Source organism: Conger conger, chromosome 4 (genome assembly GCF_963514075.1).
Source record: "Conger conger chromosome 4, fConCon1.1, whole genome shotgun sequence".
Taxonomy (NCBI): Eukaryota; Metazoa; Chordata; class Actinopteri; order Anguilliformes; family Congridae; genus Conger; species Conger conger.
Genome location: NC_083763.1, coordinates 26,696,705 through 26,720,618, shown reverse-complemented (window position 1 = coordinate 26,720,618; position 23,914 = coordinate 26,696,705). Strand labels below are relative to the sequence as shown.

Genomic DNA, 23,914 nt, shown 5'->3' with positions numbered 1-23,914 from the left:
TTAGACAATTGCATCGATAAGGTGTACTAGGTTAACCACAGCTTTTAATTGTAATCATATGAAGTTATTATTGTTTTTTCTAGCACATGCGTGAAAAAAAAACTCTCACCCTTTAAAATGAACCGTTAGTTATCCTTTAAGTAAGTCGCCTAGTAGTACTGATGAGCATAGTGGAAAACTCATTCCTCCCAGTTCCTTTAACCGCTGCCTCTCAGCAAATAGGCATGCTCGTCGGAATCCGTGTACAGTGCTTTCAGCGACTTCAGCTGAGCGCAAGCAACTGCAGGACGGCAGCATTCAGCATCTCCCCAGGTATGTCGCTCCCTCTAATTCACTAATTGCGTATAACTGTAGTAAAATATATAGTATATTTGTGTTGGTGGTTGTGGTTGTTAGGATTGGATCATGCTATGTTTGCTTGCTGTACATGTCCACATCTCACGGCTGCAAGCTTATGCGAAAAGCGATGTACTGTAATGCTAGCTCGGCAGCGTTAGCTTCAGCTGCATCTGAAAATGCTTAACATAGCTAACGGTTTTTAAAGTTGTGGTCCAGTTCTGGCAATGGACTTCGCATTTTCTATTTTACAAGACACCATTATGTGGCATGTATACAAGAAGTTAACTGCATTCGTTTTTTGCTAGATACCTGCTACTTTAATGCATCTTGCAAAATAAGGCTAGCAAAGGGTATATGTACGTTTTGGGACTGTGATATTAATTTGGCAGCGTAGCTAAAGTAGCTTGCTAACGTACAATACTGTACCTAGTTAGTGCTAGCTGCCCAGCTATGGTTGACAAAACGACATTTATTCATCATGAATTATATTCATGTTCCAGTCTAAAAGTGCATGGGTGTTCTGAGTGGTGTCAGTCTGTAATATAGCATATGCCGTTTTAAAATAATTATAGCTATTTGGGAGACTTTCTGACTTTCTGAAAGGTCTTCTTAGTGGTAACGAGACTAGTACAGGTAGCCAGTTAAGCTAGACAGCTAGCGTTTTATAGTTGGTTAAGTTTCTACCTGACGACTATCAAACTACTGTAAGTTCACTAGCCTTACTTTACTCAACTCAGCTAAAACGTTAAACCAAACAATACATTGATTTGATAACACACGATATATTTTTGTTTTGGATATATCTAGTTAGCTAGGAATAAGTTAATAAATACAGTCAGGGAATAATTTATCTAATATTAACAGTGATGCCGGATTCAACTTGCTTAACATTAGTTAACGTTACTTCAAAATGTTGAAGCTTTCGTTAGTCAGATACGGTGCAGACTAAGACATGTTGTATTCAAGTTAGTTATTAAAACTTTACGAACCAAGGCAGGAGAGAGAATGTAGGACGTGCGTTAACGTAATGTTAGTCGTTATCTAGCGTTGCTGATTTAGGTGATGAGAGTTGCTCGAACAACTGTGACACAGTAGCCAGTTTACCGTTATGTTACTTTAGTTAATGACTGTAGCGAACTTCCATTACGATTACCAATTTGTATTTTTAGTAATCTTTTGGTCCAATGTAGTTTCAGACGGGAATGGGGCGCGGGTGACGAGGAGACCTTGGAGAGAAGAGCTGACAGCTCAGAATCAGTTACCTGGGGTTTCTGCAACTTGGGTTGTTGGTTGGTTAGCTACTGCACTGGTAATTTCAATTCTAAGGGGGACGCGGTCCTGGAAGGATGAGAGCCTGAGCACCAATTCCTCTTGCTGTAGGAGAGACCGGGGATGGCTGAAACAATGGGTTAGTTGTAACACCATCAATTTCACCAACAAGGGATGGGTTGTGTTAATGTGATCACTTTTGTCCAGACTCATATTCCTCCTTTGAGCTCACAGGAGATTCTGATTTAAGCTTATTGTTTTTGGCATTTATTTGCCAAGGCAATGGAAGAGGTAAACAGACAGAGATGTCCCAGGAAGACACAATAAAGCACTACATGGGTAGTCAGCTGACGTATTCACTCACATGCACACATACATACACCCACACACACACATTGTTACAGTCTATTCTTTTGGAAGTATATTATTAGGAATAAAGCTGTTTTACTTAAAGACAAACAAGCATAATTTATATTATTTGAAAAATATAATTTTGAAAATTTGTGACTCATTTTGTTTTCAAATTATGTTAGTAAGAGGCAATTTTATATTTCCTGTTTAAGAATAAAAGTCTTTACTTTGAAAATATTGTACTTTTGGTCTATACACAAGTTCTTGTGTAAATGTAATAGTGTGAGTCTGATTTAAGCAGTTCCTGTTACATCCATCCCCAGCTAGTGTTACAAATCACCCCAATAGTGGGTAGGTAACAGTGGCACTCCTTGTATTTGACATTAATGCACACATTCTGTGATATTGAAATTATGTCTAAATGACTAGTAGCAGACAAATATGATAAGTTTGGGAGCTCTAACACTCATTGAGTTTTACATGTTGGAACAAAACCTGTTACAACTACTGTAACTTTGCTATAAGAGAGAGAACACCAATTTTTTTTTATTGGCCTTGGCACTGATTGCCTGATTATTTTACTTTTAGTAGGCTACGTTGCCTAACTTACTGTCTGTTTGTAGCATGCTGCCTTTCTTTCACCATAGCATCAGAGTTATTTGCATTCCACGCAAGTCAAAAAATGTTCAATGCTTCGGTTGGGCTTTCACATCAGTTGCATTTCACATCAAGTAACAGATGGTCGTTTGGAGCAGGCTATTGTTATGGTACAGATGTTTATTGTTTCCTTACAGGAAGTTTGTTCGCAATAGTTGCGGTTAAAGTAGCTCCATTAATGACCTTCCGCACACCGTCAAAACAATCAACAGACAGTGCCAGGGATACGAACAACCATTTAAAATAAATGCTAATGAGGAATGTAGGAAACTTGTCTTGCTTTATAAACAATGGAATTACAGCCATGCTGTATCATGTGGGACATTATTTGGAGGTATACTGTAGTTAGTGCTAGTTACTGTAGTTAGTGCTAGTTAGTCCTAAATGTTACTTCATGTGCTAAAACATGTGAGCTCATATCATTTGGTATACGTGGCTACCCTTGAACCCTTGACAAGTTTCTGTCATCTGTTGACCTGTTTGAGAAGAGTGTCCACAGTTCCTGAGGATTAGCCTACTGAGTGAAATATGTTGGGACCTGGACAAAGGAGAAATTGGAGGAAACCCCCTGAACATACAAACTGTTTCAATGGTAGAAGTGCTAAGGTCAAGTTGAGGTCAAAAGCATTGCATGTACTGTCAGCATGAAAAATGCTTTTCAGTTTTACACAAAATTCACACATTGAGTAGATTTCTTTGATCTGTTTTTGTCACCTCTAAAGAGAACTCTGAGCTTTTTAGGGGAAATCATGGAAGAATGTCTTCCCAGAAAAAGGGTTAGGCCTACTTATCTTGTATTACGTGCAGAAAAGCAAGGTCTGTTTCCTGAGAGCGGCTGATAATGCACACAGACGATTGCAGTTGGTTTTGTATTGGAGCTATATAATTAAAGGCTTTGGCAAAGTTATAGCTCACACAATTGGCAGGCATCATACTGTTAACAAAACAAACAAAAACAAAGTTGTGACATTCTCTGATATTTAGGAAATATTTATGTCTTAGGTATCTCAGGCATACGTCATGACAAATCCGTGTGATTGTTTTTCTGAGCTTTCTTATCGGAAAATACAAGTTTTATTTCTCTATTTTGAGAATTGAAAATAGGCTATATATTTTGATTATTTATATTAGCATCAGCACCCAAGTCTCTAGATTGCAATGAAGCTCCATTTGAGTGCATGTCAGCAATATGCAGTAGTGGTTTGATTTATGTTGATTGAGTCATGCTTTTTTTAGTTGTTTTTTTAACAATGACTTTACTTGGAACGCAGGACATTTCCAATTTTGCTTCCTTCACACTAATTAACTTGCAATAAAAATAATGATTTTTGCCATAACATGCCAACTCACAAAAATAACACAATATTAACACATTTTATTATGACACTTGTAACAGAAGCGGGATGAAATAGCAAGATTAGCGGGATGAAATACTTAAGGAATAATCCACAATGAGGTGGTTGTTAAAGGGTTTTAACGCATGTTGCAGAGGCAAAGAACCATCCAATGTGGAGTCAGTTGTTAAAACTCTTTAACGACCACTTTGGAGTGGATTATTCCCGCTTATACCATGGTGTTTTCTAAATATGAATATTTATGTTGTTAATATTTTTTTGCCCTCAAAATAAAACTTTTTTTTCTGGCAGTAACTACTTCAAGCCATTAAGGTGGCTACTGTGTCAGCTTGTTGCTATGGTTGCCTCTGTTGGATACATTCAGCTCAAAATAGAGAAGCTAGCCATCTATGTCCGGTTTTGAGTTTCTTTTTTATCTTGGTTAAATTCAAGGTTTTAAATGAGGCTGAAATTGGTTTCTTTTTCACAACTTCTTATTCGTAATTCCCGGTCCACCTTAACTTTTAATAACAAGTTGCAAGTGCCTATTGGCATTTTCACAGAAAAGTTTTTAAACTCCAAAATAATCTTTGCCAAAGTAATCATTCTCAGGGATGAGCTATGAAACCAACTGTGTCCGTGTGAGTTAAATCAGCTGTACAGAACAGAAGGGGTCTTACTTCCAAATGAGAGAATGATACTGCATTTTACTGGATGGCTAGTAACAATAAATCAAACTAGATTTGCTACTCTCTACTGTCATTCATGGACAACAAGATTACAGTGCTCAAATTGGCAGTTGACTCCAAAATCCCTTAAGACTGTTGCGAGTATGATCTTGTAACAGTTGGCTTGCTAACAATTTTCGACAAACAAAATCATTATCCACGTTTGACGTTGATGTGCTTAGGACCGTCATTAAGTTTTTGATGGCGCTGGTTCATGGCTGGGCCAATCAGAATTGAATACCCTGGTGTTATATCCAGCTACAGTGGGAGCAATAATTATTTGATCCCTTGCTGATTTTGTAGGTTTGCCCACTTACAAAGAATGGAACTGTGTAGAATTTTAATCATAGGTACATTTTAACATTGAGAGACAGAATATCACAAAATCCACGATAACAACATCATATAAATTTTATACATTTAATATCATATTTTCACATGAAATAAGTATTTGAACAATAGGACTTAATACTTGGTGGAGAAACCTTTGTTGGCAAGCACAGAGGTCAGACATTTGTTGTAGTTTTTCACCAGGTTTGCACAGATATTGGGAGGGATTTTGGTCCACTCCTCTTTGCAGATCCTCTCCAAATCCTTAAGGTTCTGAGGCTGTCACTTGGCAACTCGAAGCTTCAGCTCCCTCCACAGATTTTCGATGGGATTTAGGTCTGGAGACTGGCTAGACCACTCCAGGACCTTAATATGCTTCTTTTTGAGCCACTCCTTTGTTGCCTTGGCCATATGTTTTGGGTCATTGTCATGTTGGAAGACCCATCCACGACCCATTTTCAGTGCTCTCACTGAGGGAAGGAGGTTGTCGCCCAAAATTTCCTGGTACATGGCCCCATTCATCCTCCCCTCGATACAGTGAAGTCGTCCTGTCCCCTTAGCTGAGAAACACTCCCAAAGCATAAGGTTTCCACCTCCATGCTTCACAGTGGGGATGGTGTTCTTGGGGTTGTACTCAGCATTTCTCTTCCTCCAAACACGGCGAGTCGAGTTGATGCCAAATAGCTCTATTTTGGTCTCATCACCTTCTCCCAAGCCTCCTCTGGATCATCCAGGTGTTCTTTGGCAAACTTCAGACGGGCCTGTACATGTGCCTTCTTCAGCAGAGGAACCTTGCGCGTGCAGCAGGATTTTAATCCTTCACGGTGTAGTGTGTTACTGATGGTTCTCTTCGTGACTGTGGTCCCAACTGCCTTCAGGTCATTAACAAGCTCCTCCTGTGTAGTACTGGGCTGATCCCTGACCTTTCTCATGATCATTGATATCCCACGAGGCGAGATCTTGCGTGGAGCCCCAGACCAAGGGAGATTGGCGGTGACTTTGTGTTTCTTCCATTTTCTAATAATTGCTCCAACAGTTGTTAACTTCTCACCAAGCTGCTTGCTTATTTTCTTGTAGCCCATCCCAGCCTTGTGCAAGTCTACAATTTTGTCCCTGATGTCCTTAGACAGCTCCTTTGTCTTGGCCATGGTGGAAACGTTGGAATCTGATTGATTGTGTGGACAGGTGTCTTTTATACAGCTACATAACGATGTAACGAGTTGACACAGGTGTTTTGGGTAATGAGTTGAGATTAGGAGTGCTTCTTAATGGAAAACTAACTGGTCTGTGAGAGCCAGAATTATTGCTGATTGGTAGGGGATCAAATACTTATTTCATGCAAAAATACGATAATACATTTATAAAATTTATATGATGTTGTTATTGTGGATTATTTTGTGATATTCTGTCTCTCAATGTTAAAATGTACCTATGATTAAAATTCAAACAAAAGTAGCAGTGTGACCTAATCCTCGCAAATTACATCCTAATAGCGGTTTTGACCCATTACGACCGCTTAGTAAATCCTTGAATAGATATTGCAACCTCGTAGCGACGTCTTTAGTTGGCCTAAATCTGGCCCTGAGACTAACATGCACCATAAAGTGTTACTGTTACACATGGCATTTGACCTGGATTTTAAGTAAGGAGTCAAAATGCTTTTAGGCAATTGCATGTCCTCTGACATTTGTTGTTTCAAAACAAATGGATATCAATAACTGGAGGATACTGAACAACATTGTAATTTACCCTCAAAGCATAAAGCACACCCTAAATGAAGGGAGAGCAGATTTTCCTTCGATTTGCATATGAGGTTGTATATGTGCAAGTTTTATCGGGTTAGCCCATCAGTTATTTCCTTTTTCATTGGAAACAGTATGGTGTGTTGCTCACAGGCTTGACCACAGTCCAACTAATTTCACTGTCTGAGCTCCATTTTATTGGCTTTCAGGTTGCTGTAACCTGCAAGAGCTGCGAAAGATCTGTCTTACATTTAAAACATTAAATCTTCTCTGTTATTTGTTTATTATTTTACGAAATGTAGTGCTTATGGTATATAGCCTGAAGGGCTGAAGTTCACCTCCGGTTTTCAGGATACTCCAGACTGATTGTCTAGACAGGATTGATCCTCAAAAGTGCCAAACAAACATGACATGGAAGACATTTGGTATAGTCTCCAAAGTTAAATGGGAACAAAAGGGGTTAAATATTTAGCTTAATCAGCTACATTTTCGCATTTGTAAATTCCTCAGCAACGTAGCCTGTGTTACTGACTTCTGTCATCCACAAGATAGGCTGACTTATATGCCACCGTGTTTGTTTTGGTGGCCTCCGCCACTAAAACTGGAGGGCAATCTATTGACAAGAGCCTTGGTCTGCAACTGATTTTAACTCTGCCCAGGGAGTCCAGAGGAAACTACTGTTTTCCTGTGCAGTGTTTCCCCCCAAAAAACACATCAACAACTAAAAAAAAAATTAAGCTAAGCTCCTAAGGATACTTTTGGTGCGTGGGAGTGGTCTGTCCATGCTGAAAGTCAAGCGCTGACCCGAGACACATTGAGCTGTTCCCCCTGAAGTGCAGTTCTGAGGGAGGGGTGTGTTTTCTTGATGCCTTGCACATGGAGGACTGGTGTGGATCCCATTAGATGCTTGAGGAAAAGTATCTCATTTGTTCCAGCGGCAGAGGAAAGGGTTGGGCCGTGTTACAGGATCGTTGGACAGACATGGAGTGAGTCACACGTTCACGGCTTCCAGCAGCCTTCGAAGAAGCCAGCGATAAGGCTCAAACTTCCTGCTGAAAAGTTCCTGTATTGCAGACATTGATATCATGGCAGTACTCTCAGTGGTTGTGAGTAGTATTCTTTTGGTCGCTCCACAGCCATTTTACACAGTTTCACCACGTCCATATTCTGAACTGAAATGTGTTACTTTATATTTTAGAATTTCAGAAGTTGATATTAAGTACATTAGGACTTCCAGTGCAGTCTGTAAGTATTCTGCTGTTGCTATCAGTATTATCAATGAGGGAAAGAGCACCTTTGGCAGCTATGCCTGAACTATAACACCCCCACCACCACATTGCTTTGCGGGGTGGTTTGGTTCTTGGGCAGTTCCTTTTAGCCTCCACACTTTGCACTTACCATCACTCTGATACAAGTCAATCTTGGTCTCATCTTTCCACAAGACCTTTTTCCTGAACTCCAGTATTTGCTGCTAAATAGTGGTTTGCATCTTGCAGTGTAGTCTCTGTAGTTCCAAAATTGTACCATTGTCTAAATACTTATGGACTGCACTGTATGGTAGCACAGTTTTTAAATGGTGCACTGCTGTTTCATGCTCACCGTTATGTCAGATGTACAGTCTGTTACACCGGTAATGATGTCAAATGAGGATTTTTCTGTGATGACAATAAATGTCGACTGTGTGAAATTGTTTGTGGTCAAAATATCACTTAATCAGAAAGTACATCTGGAACAAGCTCTACAACTGATTAATAATTGATGTACTTGTGGGTTACCCTCAGAGAAAAATGCAAAGTAGTCCACATTATAAAACCTTCGTGATGTATTTATTTGAAAGCCGCTGGGGAAGCTGACAGCGCCTTCTAATCTTGAAAATAATGGCGTAATTGTTCGTTTTTTAAGAATATAATAGCTTTGGACCATGACTCCGTTGAAATTCTGATTTTCAAAAAAAGTATGATCTATGGTCATGGTTTATAGTAATTCTCTTCTCATGTTGTTTTTGGATATCCTGTAGAATTAGCTACTTTTTTTTGCATGCCTGAATATAGACTTCACCGATGAGGTGCAACTCCATTTTAACAATTGCTCGCTTTTATAGATCCGTTTTCTTCCGATGAAGAGTGGGTGGTGTAGCTGCGGTACAGGTTTGCTTGACTGTCCTGCCGTTTAGGTGCCACAGTATGGCTGCCTTTCATCAGTGCTGGCAGGGAACAAGGGAAAACAAAGGCGGAAAAACAAACATCTGGATTTACATGGCAAAGCGGAGGAATGTAGGTCTGACGATAATGTACTGAGAAGTATTTTATTAAACTCACAACAGCAATCATGCAGATATGTATAAGGCCATGTGTGGTGCAGATGGAAGATCTCTTGTGCAAATCTGCACGTCACATTTATTTTAATGCAGCAACTGACCCATTGGACCGCACTCGGTGGTTAAGTTCACTAATTAGCCCTCATTAAGAGTAAAACCATTTTCCAAAGAAAATATAGCATGATCTCTGAAGCAGAGCTGCAACGTTTATTCTTATATTTCAAAATAAATAGTTTAAAAATTGTATGATGATGCAATCTACGGATAGAAGATGGATAAATACCAAACCTACATTTTGTTGAGAGTGGTCTTGCCACAAGCCTAAAGTAGCATGTTAGATACCATAATACACATGGATTGGCAGTTGAAACAGTGAAGAAAATCACAATGCAAATAGAACTTTTAGGAAAACAGAAATACACAATATACTGTATTATTTGACTACTGCATACAGTATTCTTATTTGAATTAGTATCAGAATTTTGAATATTTGTAATTGAATTACAGTAGTAACAATGCCTTTTTGCAACATTTCCGAAAGGTTCAACAAAATAGAATGTCGGCTACAAAACTAATTTATATAATCTTTAAACATCTGAAAAATGTATGTGCTGCATACTGCCAGCTGCAATCATGCGTGATGATTTGGACCATTTGTTGGACCATTATTGGACCAATTTGTTTAAATAGCTTATATCTCATTCTGTTTTGTTTTTCCCCCTTACAAAGAAGACCGGACGGCCAGCAGAGTCCAGACCTGATTAGTACGATGCTAATGTGCATAATCCCTTTGATCAGATCATTTTGGTTTTATGCATCATGTCACTGTCATCTTAAGGCTGCACAAGCCTGTGATGGGCAGTAATTAATATGAGACAAGCCGGGCTGACGAAAAAACACCACACTAGGCCTCTACAGGGAAGCAGTCATACGCAACGCTGTCCGTTTTATGTGCTTCAGAGCCGTATATCAAGTGATTTAACCTACTCAGGACTTGGATGTTTTTCACTGTAAATGTTATCATGTGCTTCTTGGCTCTGTATTCAACTCTACGTTGCCAAGCCCTTTGCATGTTTCCTTTATAAATGAGGCAATCGTGCGGTGCTGGATGAGCCTGTTGTAAAGGAATTCCTTGAAGTCTGAGACATATCATTGCCTGTGTTTTGGCAACATTTTAAAAGATAATGAATTCTAACAAATGGTACAATTTTGCCAGATAATTATTACAAAAGTTTTTTGATACTAGAAACATACTTGGTAGGATGTTACTTTTTTTTAAAGTTGTGTGTTTTCCTAGACTAGGGCACTATACGCCTAGTACACATGATGACATTTTTGGCCCCTTGTTTGGTTTCCTTCCTCAGATCTGGATAGATATGATTGTTTTTACTTGAATATTACTTGAGTACTCATTATCAATGCAATACTGGAGATTACAGTGAATGAATGATAGATAGATAGATAGATAGATAGATGCTTTATTCATCCCGAGGGAAATCTTAGGCATCCAGTAGCTTATACATACACACATATACACACATATCTCACACACATAAAGATCAAAAATAAGGTGCTATGGTAAAAGTAAGGTGCTATGTTAAATAAATAAATTGTGTGCAATGGTGGTAGTGCAAAAGTACAAAGTAAACAGTAAACAGTAAACTCAACAGGGGTAAAAGTGAGGATTACAGTCCAGATTGTACAGTCCAGACAGTAGTGGGCTAATATAGCCTGTAAGGACAGTCAGACAGATATTGGCAGATGGTAGACAGATGGTAGACAAGGTGATGTGGTGGAAGGAGCAGAAAGAGACTCATGTTGAAAAGTCAAATTATCTCCTCCCGTTTTGTGTGATATTGTATAACTGAATGGCCCATGGAACAAAGGACCTTCTTAACTTCAAAGGACCTTCTTAGGGCGAATGTCCCTTCCTTGTAATTTCATGTTAAGCTTACTCAGAAATCAAAGTATTCAAGCATGAGCTACTGTATGTCTGCTTCAGAATTTACTTAATTTTCAGATTCCTCAATCTCTCGATACATTCTTATTTGTCTATGCGACTGTTCAAACATCCTTGTTGACATAACTCATTGACAGTGAATCCTAACTTCTTTCCTGTGAACAAAACTAGATGCCATATTTCTTCTCTCAACGACTATATGGGGTTCATACATATGCAGGGTAACAGTATCTCCAGTAACAAGTCATGTACCACGACCCTCTGTGACCAATGAAAGATGCAGCCATAATCAGACTCTGTTGACTGTGTGTTCAATGTGGTATCTCGTGGCTGTGCACAGTATTACCATTGTCATCAGCCTAGCTGATGTATGGGGATTAAGGGATATCTTCAGTTTAAATAAGTTAAATAGCTATAATTGAATCAAGCAATGGCCATTCTCTTAGCTAGTTCTCTTCCCCTAACTGCATTTATTGTGATTCCACTTTGGTCGTTAGCTTTGGAATCGGTAATGTTGTTTACTAACAAGCTAACGATATAATGTGATATTTTTCTGAAAATGTCCAAATCCATCCGCAAACTATTACTGGCAAGCAAACTATTACTTGCATGTTAGATATGTTGGAACACACATGTGGGAAACAACAGAGCTTAGATGAGGACAGTGTGTGTGTGCAGTACTCTACTCTCCTGTGATGGGAACATGAGGATATTGTGGCCATTTAAACATTAAACCAAGCTTTGTAACATTTGTACATTTCTACTGGCGCTCTTCTGAATTCCCAAGTTTTCTAGGCACCATTGATTAAAAGGCAAAAACCTTTTAATCAATGGTGTTATTTGCCATGCGCCAGCATATTGTAGCCTGCTTGGAGCAGCTGGTTAGTAACTGTATGGAAGATCTCTACATAAAGACTATACTATAGGTCTCTGGTGAAAGTGGTGTGGGCAAGTCTGTAGAGGGCGCAGCCTTTCGGATAAGACATTGACCCTGGTCAGGCCAACTGTCTTCATTAAAGATCCCAAAACACTTATCAAAGAGTAGGGATGTTGACCCCAGTGTCCCAGCCAGATTTCCCATGTGGCTTTCTCAATGTGGGTACCCAGTCATCCCTTTTATGGTTAATTGTCCGTATAATCCCTAGCATTGCTGAACAATAAGGAGCTGTTGTCTTCTGAATAGCACACAGGAGGACACAATGTGCAACCATTCCAGTTGTGCTGCCAAGGCCTGTATGCTCCCAAGCATGATAATGCTAACTCGTTATTGCCCCAACTCAGGTCACTTAACTTCTGAAACTGTTTTTAGTTTCTGCTTCCCAGTGTTGCTTCACTGGTGGGATCTTTATGTAGCGATATATTGGCCAAGAATGAAAGCAGTGGAAGTAACTGCAGCAATGGGTGGATTCCGGTGACACTATTTTCCTATTATCTATATAGACAGGGACACATGGAACATGTCAGGGATAATGCCGATGGAAATGCTGCTATTCTTATTCTTATTCTTATTGTTTTTATTCTTTGTGTTCTGGAAACTTACGAAAATAAATCTCTTCTCAACAAAAATAACAGGTCTTAACTATTTAACACCAGCAGAGCATCGCAAGGCTGAAATAGATCCAAGCACAATAAGAGCATTTTCAGGCCTGCAGATAGTCCTGTGGCTTTGATAGGTTGTGCTTGAAAGTCATAATATTGGACCAACTCCAGGATCCCATTTCAAAGAAAGAGAAAATATCTGTAATTTACATAGCTTATTTTTGTGCATAAAAATAAAGTATGTTGACATGAAAATTGTTAACCAGAAACAAGTGGGTGGTTAAACTGTTCCATATAAGAGGTGGATTGCACAATCCCAAATTGTTGCAGTAAACAGCTGGTCAGCACACTGGAGCCCACAGGATACCGTACCACTACTGTGTTCCAACCCGGTGGATGTGTGGTCGCGGACTCTGTGCTTGCTTCAAACAATGGAAGGTAGGGTATTTTTTACAAACAGTTTTCAGTTGATAAAGGAAGGTTATCAATTGTGACATTTATACATACAGCCGTTTGCCTTGCGTCCCTTACATGCCAGTGGCTGATTTTATTTGTTTATTTTTTTAATAAGTGAACTCCACATTTATTTATATTCAAAGATGTGAAATTGCCCTGCTTGGAGTGAATTCTGTTGTCACATGGGGATTTCCACTTCACAAGTCATCAAATCGGTTAGCCTCACACCGACCCACAACCATATCCCAAAAGTATGTACTTTAAAAATGAAAGATTGGTCAAAACAAAAACAGTACACCACTTCCAGATTTTATAGCCTCATTTTACTGTTGCAGGCAAACTTGTTTTGAAACATGTTGCATCAGTACACATTCAGAGTACTTTCTGAAGTGAAACTGTTGTGTCATTGTGGGGTCATGGGTAGGACTGGTGATTATGTCAAAACAGCTCTGGTTCAGCTCATAAAGATCTGAAAATATGAAATTTGAAAAAGCTGTATTAAAACACGTATGGTATGCTAGTGTGGATGTCTGGTAGATTATTTTTTATCTGGTGTGGCTTACATAAACATTGCATTGGAATGTTACCGATTTACAGTATACCCATTTTTACAGTTGAATGGTTTTAATGAATCAAGTCCTTGCAAGGACCTTGCTCAAGAGAGCAACAGGAAGTCAGGACTCAGAGCTAACATGTTTCTCCGAGGAGCAAGTTGAAAAACGAAGGAGTGCACTAATGCATCCCAGTTAGTAGATCCTAAATTATTTTTCCAGTTAGTCCACATCCATCTTCTGGAGCAGATGCTCCTACAATGGCAATACTGTAGAACATTGCTGGTGTCACACATGTGCAACTAACCTTCCAACCTTTTGTTTTTGGGCCCGTATCACAACAACCGCACCTTAGAGCAGAAGCAAAGCAGTTGAATTCATGAAGCAGAAGTAGTGTTTCTGAAGCAGAGGAGCTTTAAGGAGGCCACAGAGCAAAGGGCCACTGGGAACCTGTCACACTGATTTACTCTGGTTGAAATATGGCTTTTTAGTGGCATGTTTTCTACTGGGCGATTTCCTTGCTTACAAAAAGAGGGTGGCCAATGGTGCATTGATTGGAAACTCTTGTGATTTAGCCCCTTGAGTGGCGCACATCCTCAGGAAGCAGAGTCGACATGCGTGACATCACTGACAAAACAAAACCGTCTCCGAATGACCAGCCTGGCAGCTTAAAGGCTGTGCAAGACAGTGCAGAATGTATGTGGACTGGCTAATGGAAGAAGCTTCCACGATACAATGCCCTGTTTGCAGTGTTGAGTCATGTGTTGCCTGTAATAAGAGTTGCTCCACAAGTTATAGTGTGGAAATAAAACAGTTAATAATAAAAATATTCTCACTCTTAGAAGTGAAATACATGCAGGTATACAAGAACACAATTATATTGTGTTCTTGGTTGATTTGTCTTAAAGGATAGGTGTAGCTACTGCAGACTGGACAGAGATAACAAACAAAAATCACCATAGAAGGCTTTGTTTGTCTTAAAGTGCTCGATGTGGACTGGAGTGGGCAGAGTCAACTATAAAACCATAGAAGGTTCCTTCAGGAGAAATGGATGGAGTTGAAGAAACCAAAATGAAAACAATATTTATTACCTAGTGCTGCTACAGCACGAGCTACTCTCTGTAATGAAAAGGAGGGCTTCATAGTAGCCAAAGCACTTAAGAAGGCATGAGACATCAATACCTAGCTATGAATACTGTAAAAAAGCAGTTTCTGAAGTAGCCTTAGAAAAGTCTACACCTTTGTGTAGATATACTATTTTTCTTTTGTCTGTGTAACAGCTGTACAGAATAACCATTAACAGGATCTTTTTATGATGGTTTGCACCTTCACGAAGATAATATGGCCCCGTTTAAAAATGTTTAAAAGGTTCTGGGAAAGGGCAATGCTTAGCACAACGTCTCAGAGAAGTCATCCTCTCACTGCTTAGCAATCTTAACACATGCATATGGCATTGCAGTCTGTTTAATCAGCAGGTATATGCATTAACTGAAGGGTCAGTGGGTCCATAGTTATTTTAATGTATTTAAAGTGTCGATTTTAATCGTCAGTGTGGGAATATAGGACATCGTGGCACAGCGAAAAATAGCGGTTTGCTGCATGACTGGATAATATTGTTCAAAATGGTTTTGTATAAAAATATTTGGCATATTTTTTACTCTGCCTACGCACAGATTCACATGCCACTCGTCCCAAGCCTGAGAGATTATTTTAGGCCTCATGCAGGCCGTGAACTAGTTGATGACACCAAACTGTCGACCTTGAATCTGACGACATCTCCCGACCTTCTGGTGGTGTGGCCACTCATAGGGCCTGATACCTTATGTGGCTATATAAAGTGTATTTTTCCCCCATTATCTATTTATAAACAAGGTGTCTATTCTAATCAGGGCAAAACCCCGCTGGATACCCTGCAACTTACTGCTGGTGTTAGGGCCCATAGATAGGCTATATTTATTTATTTTGTGTTGTTTTTAGCGGCTCAGCAGGGCTTTTGAACAAAATTGCAGGAAACCACATTGCTAGACTAAATGAGTCAGGAGAAAATGAAAACAGTTTTACACAATTTTAAACAATTCATTCAATATGGCTTGCTTAGACTTTCTCCATTTCACACGCCTGTATAGTGTTTATTGTGAGTAATAAAGATGGAACACAAAAGGGCACAGACTGTACATGGAACAGAATCACCCTATTTATATTTTGCTGTTTAGTTTGATGTCTTTTTTAGATTACATTAGATTTTTTTTTTTATTCATTTGTCATTTTGTGTTAACTTGGTGTGAGGTCTATATTTTTATTTGTTACAATTCTGGAATCTTTTGTAGTCTAAATAGGATTAAGTTGTCTCTGGATTACAATGAATATAAGGGTATGTTTTTTTAAGATTGCTATTTGTGTCTCACATGAGGTCCCATAAAAGGTGATGTTCTCAATAATCAAAGAATCAGAAGTTGAAGAAGTTGAACATACGACTCTGCACTTGAAAACACTCTGCACTTGAGCAATAAAAACATCCCACCAAAATCTAGAAGTAAATTTCCACTAAATTTTTTAAAATTCTAGGTTCTAGGTTACATGCCCATTTGATGAATTTTCTCTAAGATGTTTAAGATATACACAGAGATGCTGTTGTAATGTGTGGTTATTTGCGTTACTGTCACCTTCCTGTCAGCTTCGACCAGTCTGGCCTTCTCCTCTGACTTCTCTCAATAACAACACATTTCTGCCCACAAAACTGCTGCTCCTTGGATGGTTTTCGTTTTTTGCACCATTCTCTGCAAACAATAGATGGAGATATCTTGTATATTTCACGGTATCTGTACCATATGTACATTTCTGGCCTGCATGTGTTTTTACTTATGATTAGCATACGAAGCTGCATATGTGAACCCAAATCCAGGGTCATTCATATCCGAAAAAATATGTCAAATCATGAAAAAATACTTCTTTCATTTGCCACATGTAGCAGTATCAGAGCTGTGCTTTCCTGAATATTTCAGTTCATTGCTCTAATTAAAATGGCTGCATTTTCAGATTTAGGCTTAACACACAGGAAAATATAAACAGGGGTCCTATTTGTGGCTCACAAGTCAAGCATTGTGGATGTGGATCACAAGTCAAGCATTGTTGCAGACATTTTCTCAGAGTGTTTTTTTTTTTTTCCAAAGGTAATTTGTTGCATAAGGGGTTTATAAGGATATTTAAATGGGGCATGTTTTGGTCTATATTAGCTACGGGGGTCATGACCAGTGGAAATTATGTGACTTTGCAGTCAGCGGTTGAGCGGTGGTGATCGCAGTGAAAGCAACAAGGCCGCATCAGCATATGGGTGAGGAGTTTGAGCTTAAACACTGCTTTGGCCATGTTAAAACACCAGGGATAAACCGATAAGCGGCTAAATATGTCGCCAGACAGCTGAAGCACGGATAAAAAAATGTCTGAGGAAGGAAAGGGTGTGACAACCACTTTGAGGCAAATGCTTCTGTGTTGACCCAAGTCATTTTTGATAAATATCAAAGGAGGAAAATAAGGAGATTGTTGTGTTATGGAAAATACAGCCTTACCGGGGACAAAAGTGAAGGACTTGTTGTTTCGTAGTGGTGCTTCCCACAGGCAAGTAAACTAATCAGTTGCACGTTGATTTGTTCTGAGTTTGTAAACATTTCACTTTGTTCTTTGGGAAAAAGCTTACACAATTTAAATGTTTTCAGGCTAAGTCTGGAAAGCTGACCCTTCACTGCCCCAGATGCAGGTCTGAATTCTAAAGTTATATTTTTCAAATCCATTTGCACAGAGCATCTGGGTGTGTGGACACCACATAACACATTTAATACCTAAAATGCATGAAACATAAAAGTCTATTTAAAGTCTATAAAAATACTACTAATATAAAATAGGTCTATTTGTTTTTGGAACAAATTCAGGTGTAAGGCTAAAACAACAAAACATGAAAAAGTGCGTGAATCAAAGCCAAGAGAAAATCCTCCAAAACTAACAGGTTTAGAAGTCTTAAATGAAAAAGATAATCTCATTAGAGGCCTCATCTGACAGAGGGGAGAATTCCACCTCAGAGCTGCTTAATCGCCTCTGTATCGCAGGCTTCAGCCACTCAGGCTTTAGGCTATCAGAGGCTTTGAAACATTTTTAAATGCGTCTCATGGTAAGAAAGCATATATTTTTTTAATATCAAGGCTGCACATTCTTCAGTCAGAAGACATTTTCTCCTTACTTCACACAGAGTGCTCATGTCTCTGCTTCCCTTCACTTCCTATGCCATAATAATGCAAGATTGTCAAAGTCATCCTTTGTCATAGTAATCTTGAACAACCATTTTTTTGGCATCCAGCAGAGCACAGCTGTTAGGACCTTCTATGTTTTTGTAGGAGCTACAGATCACTGAACTTGTGTGTGAAAGTAAAAACTCATCCCTTTGTTTTGTACCCATACACTTAAGAGGCATTCTCCATTCTGACCGCTGCTGCATCGTTCAGCCTCTTCTATAATGAGACAGGCAGCAGAGTAGTTTGTTAATAAAGGTTGTGTGTGTGTGTGCGCGCGTGTGTGTGTGTGTGTGTGTGTGTGTGTATGGGAGCCTGCTGCTGTAAACACCCCTTTACCAGACTCATTACAGTATGGACGGGGTGTAATCCACACACCAAGCTCAGGCATTTACTCCACCTTGTTCTCTGATCTCGTATAAATTTTTCTATAAGCAGGAGATTAGGCTTGCGATGTGGATGGAGAGAGGGAGGGGTGGGGAGGGGGGCGTGGCAGGAAACAAGCTCGCTCACAGACACAGGGCAGCGCTAAGAACCGCGTGTTAAACATCTAGAAGCTAACCGTCCTCCCAAAATCCCAACCAGTGGTGCCAAAACCCCGCCAGTCAGCCAGCCAGCTCCTCTCAGCTGCCTGTGGGCTGGAAGAGGCGCGGGAGTTCGCCTCTGAGAGAACTCTTTTTAAAAAAAATAATTACATTTATTATTTTGTTTAGTCTTCTTTTAGCCAGCATTTGGGAGGCGTTGGGCATCGCCGGTCCATCGGCGGAAACAGAAGCGTGCCGTCATGGGTCTGAAAAGAGGGGAGACAGCGGCAGGCAGGCTGAGCGCTTGAGCCGGCGCCGGGCTTAAAAATGGGGGGCTTTATTTTCCCCCTTTTTTTTTGTTCTCTTATTTTTTCGCCCCAGCCCCGCTCTGGTTCCTCTGGAGAAAGGGGCAGGAGGGGATAATGGTGTTTAATGCCACCTTCTTCCGTCCACTTGTGTTTTCCCAGTGATGGCCTCCGCCGCCGCCTCTCAGATTCGCTCCGGCTCCTAGCGCGTGGGAAAACGCCGCCTCGCCCCCCCTCACTCCGGAAGAAAGCGCGACATGTACAGCGTGGAGGACCTCCTGATTTCTCACGGATACAAGCCGCCCAAAAATGCCCTCTCGCCCTGCGAGGCGGCACGCTACGGCGATTGCCGGCGCGAATCGGCCGAGAAGGGGTCCGGTCACGGAACGGCGAACGGGCACGAGACCGATGCGGGGGCCTACGTCTGCAGCAGGCAGCCGGCGGTGAAAGGCTACTCCGACGAGAATGAGCGCAAGGACAGAAACCAAAGGAGAAAAGCTGGCAATGGTAACCAAGGTGACACGCAGCCCCCGGGTGATTTTCTTACCAGGGATAGCGGGTGAGTTTGCTTCGTGTATTTTTTCTTTTTTGGATTTTTGTTGGATCTTTTTTTTGTTGGATTTTATTTAGTTTTTTGTTTTCCATATGCTTTTATCTAACCCTCCTCCCCTCCCACACACACACACATACCTAGCACGCCATTCAGACATGACCCCCCCTCTCTCTCCAGCTGGGAGAGAGGGGTACCCTTTCCAGCTGCAGGGTGCTGGCCCTGACTCTGCCTGGAACAGGGAGCTGACAGTAAAGCTCTTGAGCCACGCAGCAGTTAGCAAGCAGCTGCGCCGTGACGCGACGGTGGAGCTCGGGTTCTCTTGGACCCCCTCTGTGCCCCACATCCCCACCAAGAAAAGGCACGAGCCGGAGGATTTAGACGCGTGCCGCACGTTGTGAACAGCGGAGCAGGGCGTCCAAACTGTACGCTCAAGACTCCACTCGCGGTGCCTCTACCTCTCTGTTAAAATCATAGCCTCATGCAACCTATCAACCTTGCAAAATTCATTTCAATATATAATTACGCGCCTGTACTTTGTCGCTGAAGGAGCCTTCCCATTTCAATGCAGCAGCACACCTCTCAACGTATAGCCTGGCAGGATTATGTAATGATGACTGTCCTGTAACAGCGGTCCTTACATTGCGTTGTATGCACTGCCTTTAGTAATGCTGTGAATCTAAGACTTACTTACTGTTTTCAGTTTAGGTTTTCTACATCAACCAGTACTGCAAACAATATGTGCATGCTCTTGTATTTTAGTAATTGTCTGTAGAGGCATTTCTTCGTTTCGGTAATAATGGAAATCTATAGTATCACTGAAGTGTTACAGTGGAAGATACAGAGGATATGTACACAACAGTGTGGTAGGGAGTGGGTTAGTTAGCTGCACCAATGCTTAGAGTATTTTTCTGATTTCAGTAACCTTATATTATTTAGTAAACTTGTCATGTTTAGGTTTGTGCAAACCTTATCCACTAGGTGGTGCTACTTGCTACATATGGTACTTTACCTATATTTTAGACCATCATAAAGATTACATGCAAACTAATATTGCTGTGACATTAATAATGGCTTAACATTTTATTCTGTTAATCTTTGACAGTCCATGCTTAATGAATTCTGGTTTGCTCAGAGAACCAGCAGTGAGGCAGTCATAATGAGCATACATTCATATGACCACGTCATCTCACACAGGCCGGTGGAAGATAAACAAACAGTGAGGCTCTTGAGAGAATGGTGCCTGCCCGGCCGTATCATAGACAGGGGGAAGGAGAGCTGGAACCAGGACTGACCTGCAGACCGAGGCATCAGAATGTGCACACCATAGAGTACCCTACCACACAGGCCCATGGCACAACCATTATATTAGAGACCCATTCATCTTTCACCGTTCTAAATGCTCACAGACATACACACACACACGCACACACAAATGCAGTCGTTGACAGCTCAAACCGGAAAGTGCTACATCAAATGTAAACACAGTAGGGTATCTACGCAAAATCATTTGTTTTTTTTATCTAGGCATCATTATGAGTGGGGAAAACTATTCCAAAACTTCTACTGGTTATCTGTATGAACCACTGAAGAGGGATTATCCCCATTTAGTATGCACAGGTGGAGAAAGCGACGATTCAGATGATGACATTATGGGTCGTCCAGCATAATCGCTAGCTCGCAAGGATCGCATAAACGCATTGGCTCCTGGCTCACAACGAGTTGATGTCACGCCTCCGTCAAGTATTCGGCAATATGTCTGCCCACTGAAGTGGTACGGGACCAACGTAGTCCGATAAAATAATTAAAATATGTTATGCGTGACTTATTTATTATGATATATTGAACAGATGTAGGCGTATACTTTTTTTGGGTAGGGGTACCATTTAAAGGAATGTCTCAAGACCAGATAATTTCATGCAATCATGATTGGCCAAAGGATGGCGTTATAATCACCTTCCAAACTCAAAATGGAAAAAAAGATATAAATTCTGAAATCTGCTATGACAACTTTGGCCTAGAGAGTTACAATATTCGGAACAGGTCAGGTCATATGTTGATTAGCTCATACTATACAACAAAGTATAATGATATATGGAAAACTGGGCATACATTAGATCAAAATGCAATTAGTCAAACTTTAAATGTAATTTGATCAATTTTCTTCAAACTACATACTAACTAACTACGTCTGGACTCTTTTTTAAATTGACTGATTGAAGTCCGGCGGCACGGATGGTGCAGTGGGTAGCACTGCCGCCTCACAGCAAGGAGGTCCTGGGTTCGAATCCCCGTCGGCCGGGGCCTCTCTGTGCGGAGTTTGCATGTTCTCCCCGTGTCTGCGTGGGTTTCCTCCGGGTACTCCGGTTTCCTCCCACAGTCCAAAGACATGCAGGTTAGGCCGATTGGAGAGTCTAAATTGCCCGTAGGCATGAGTGTGTGAGTGAATGGTGCGTGTGCCCTGCGATGGACTGGCGACCTGTCCAGGGTGTATTCCTGCCTTTCGCCCAATGTATGCTGGGATAGGCTCCAGCCCCCCTGCGACCCTGATCAGGATAAGCGGGTTCAGATAATGGATGGATGGATGGATGGATGATTGAAGTCCTTAATACAATTAGAATATGCTTTCTGACTCTGTCAATATAGCTTGGTCTGTTGTGACACTCCCCTTACTGGGAGTGGCCAAGTGGATGAGGATCAGGGTTGTCGGTTAAAAAACATGAGCAGTCAGCTAACAAGAAGCAGTCAGTGCAATCTGGAAGATTTATGACAAATTGAAATTCACTTTAGTCACATTAACTACCATCCCATGGAAAAGTTGCTGTCAATAAAGTTGATTTTTAATGTTCTTGATTCATAAACATGCTGAAAGTTCATGGCCTTATATAAAATTAACTTACCAATTGCCTGTTCGCATGAAACCTTAATGTTTGCTTACTTGTCTGTCTGTCTTTCTTGTCTATGTTCCAGAATGTTTTCTAGGTCAGCTTTTGCAAAGTGTGCTTAGAACCCTATAATTACTGCTTACAGTTATATTTTTATTTTATTTATTTTTAGAGAATGATTCTGAGCAATGCATTAATGGAGTTAAACTTCTAGTGGTCTTAAAAGTGGGACATTTTGGTTATCCACATTTAACACGGGAATGGAAATATAAAAGGAACACAAAATTGAATTGGTAACACAATTGATTACAGCTGTGCAGTTTTTGTATGAATAATGGGTAAAGCCTTTTGGCACAATAACATTGTAATGTTGCGTTTTCATACAAATATGCTTTTTTCTTTATTACAACACATGCAGACACTCACAATGCAAGTTTAAAGCGGCAAATTAGTGTCTATCCATCTAGATAGTTTTGCTGTAAAGTTGTACATTTCTGGCCCTTTGACACAACAAAATCTAGGGATCCATTGAAGTCCATTTTACCATTTTATGAGCTGCAGCCTACAGTATACAGTATAGAGAAAACTGCCTATATAGAGACTAGATACCGACTAATTAGAAACAGCTGAGAAGCCAACTGTCCAGGTACTAAAATATGGGACTATGTATAAAAAGGATCCCACAAGGATCACCAAATATAGATGTATACCCTCAAATTAAAGGTAACTGTCTGTACTTTAACCTCATATTTATTGTTTCCTTTCAATCCACTCCATGTGCTGGAGTACAGAGCCAAAAGAGCAGCAATTGTACCACTGTCCAAACACTTAAGGACAGTACTGTATTTACCATTTAAATTTTTTATCATATTGAGTGTGGTAGTAACCACTAGCTCTAACGTTAGCTAACTGTTATATTGGGTCTGATCTTGGCTGACTACAGTTATCTTTTCAGCAGGACCTTTGTGGCTAACTCAAGTCTAGCTAGATTAGATAACTAGCTATAATGTGATATGGCCAGTACAATGAAGCTCAACATAGTCTAATGTTCCCTTTCATAATTAGTTTGTGTTATCCAAATTGTGTTAGCCTGGTAGCTAGTACTATTATAAATTGGTCTGTTTTGTTCAACTTGCCAAACTAGCTAATATCAATGTGAGTAACAGCAGTGTACCTCGTAAGTAACTATTAGATCTAACAACAGCCATTCTACCTATATTAGCTAAGCTAGCAAGCTAAGTTACCTAAATGTATGGTGTTTAACTTAGATCTAACTTAGCCTAACACTCTAGCCAAATGCGAGCACGGTTAAATCATGCATCATTATGCATACGTTTTAAGTGAAATGTTTTCATTTGCTGAAAGCAAAGGACAAGGAAATTAAATTAAAACTAACATTAACATTAGCCTGCTCTCCATCAAGGTATCAGTACAGATCTTTGACAACATGCTCTAGCTCTGTCGCTTATATTCAGTTTGTGCAAAACAAGACTCTCATTTATACCCAATTATATGCATAGAATTAACATGGTAACATCTTATTATTTTGACAAATTAAACAGATATAAAATAAATTGTATATATTATATACAACATGCACATGACTGTTTAATTGCTCAATTACTTTCAGTCTAATATTAATCATTATTTATAGGCCCATATACAGATATACTGTAGGCTCTATATCTGCTTCTACACTTTTATCCAGAATGACATACAGTAGGCATATATGAATGAGATCATAGCAATATACTCTCTATACTCTACAATATACACTTTAATGCAGGATGTATCCAT

General features: G+C 40.1%; 1 protein-coding gene across 1 annotated transcript in view; it reads left to right on the top strand.

Annotated features, from left to right (window-relative positions):
- The first annotated feature begins 256 nt into the window (after positions 1–256).
- The window catches only part of jcada (junctional cadherin 5 associated a), a 38,320-nt gene continuing 14,662 nt past the window's right edge, over positions 257–23,914 (top strand). The window contains exons 1-2 of the mRNA XM_061237225.1: positions 257–312; positions 18,845–19,241. Coding sequence (XP_061093209.1) covers positions 18,940–19,241 — 302 coding nt within the window. The 5' untranslated portion in view covers positions 257–312; positions 18,845–18,939. The remainder of the gene's footprint in view (positions 313–18,844; positions 19,242–23,914) is intronic.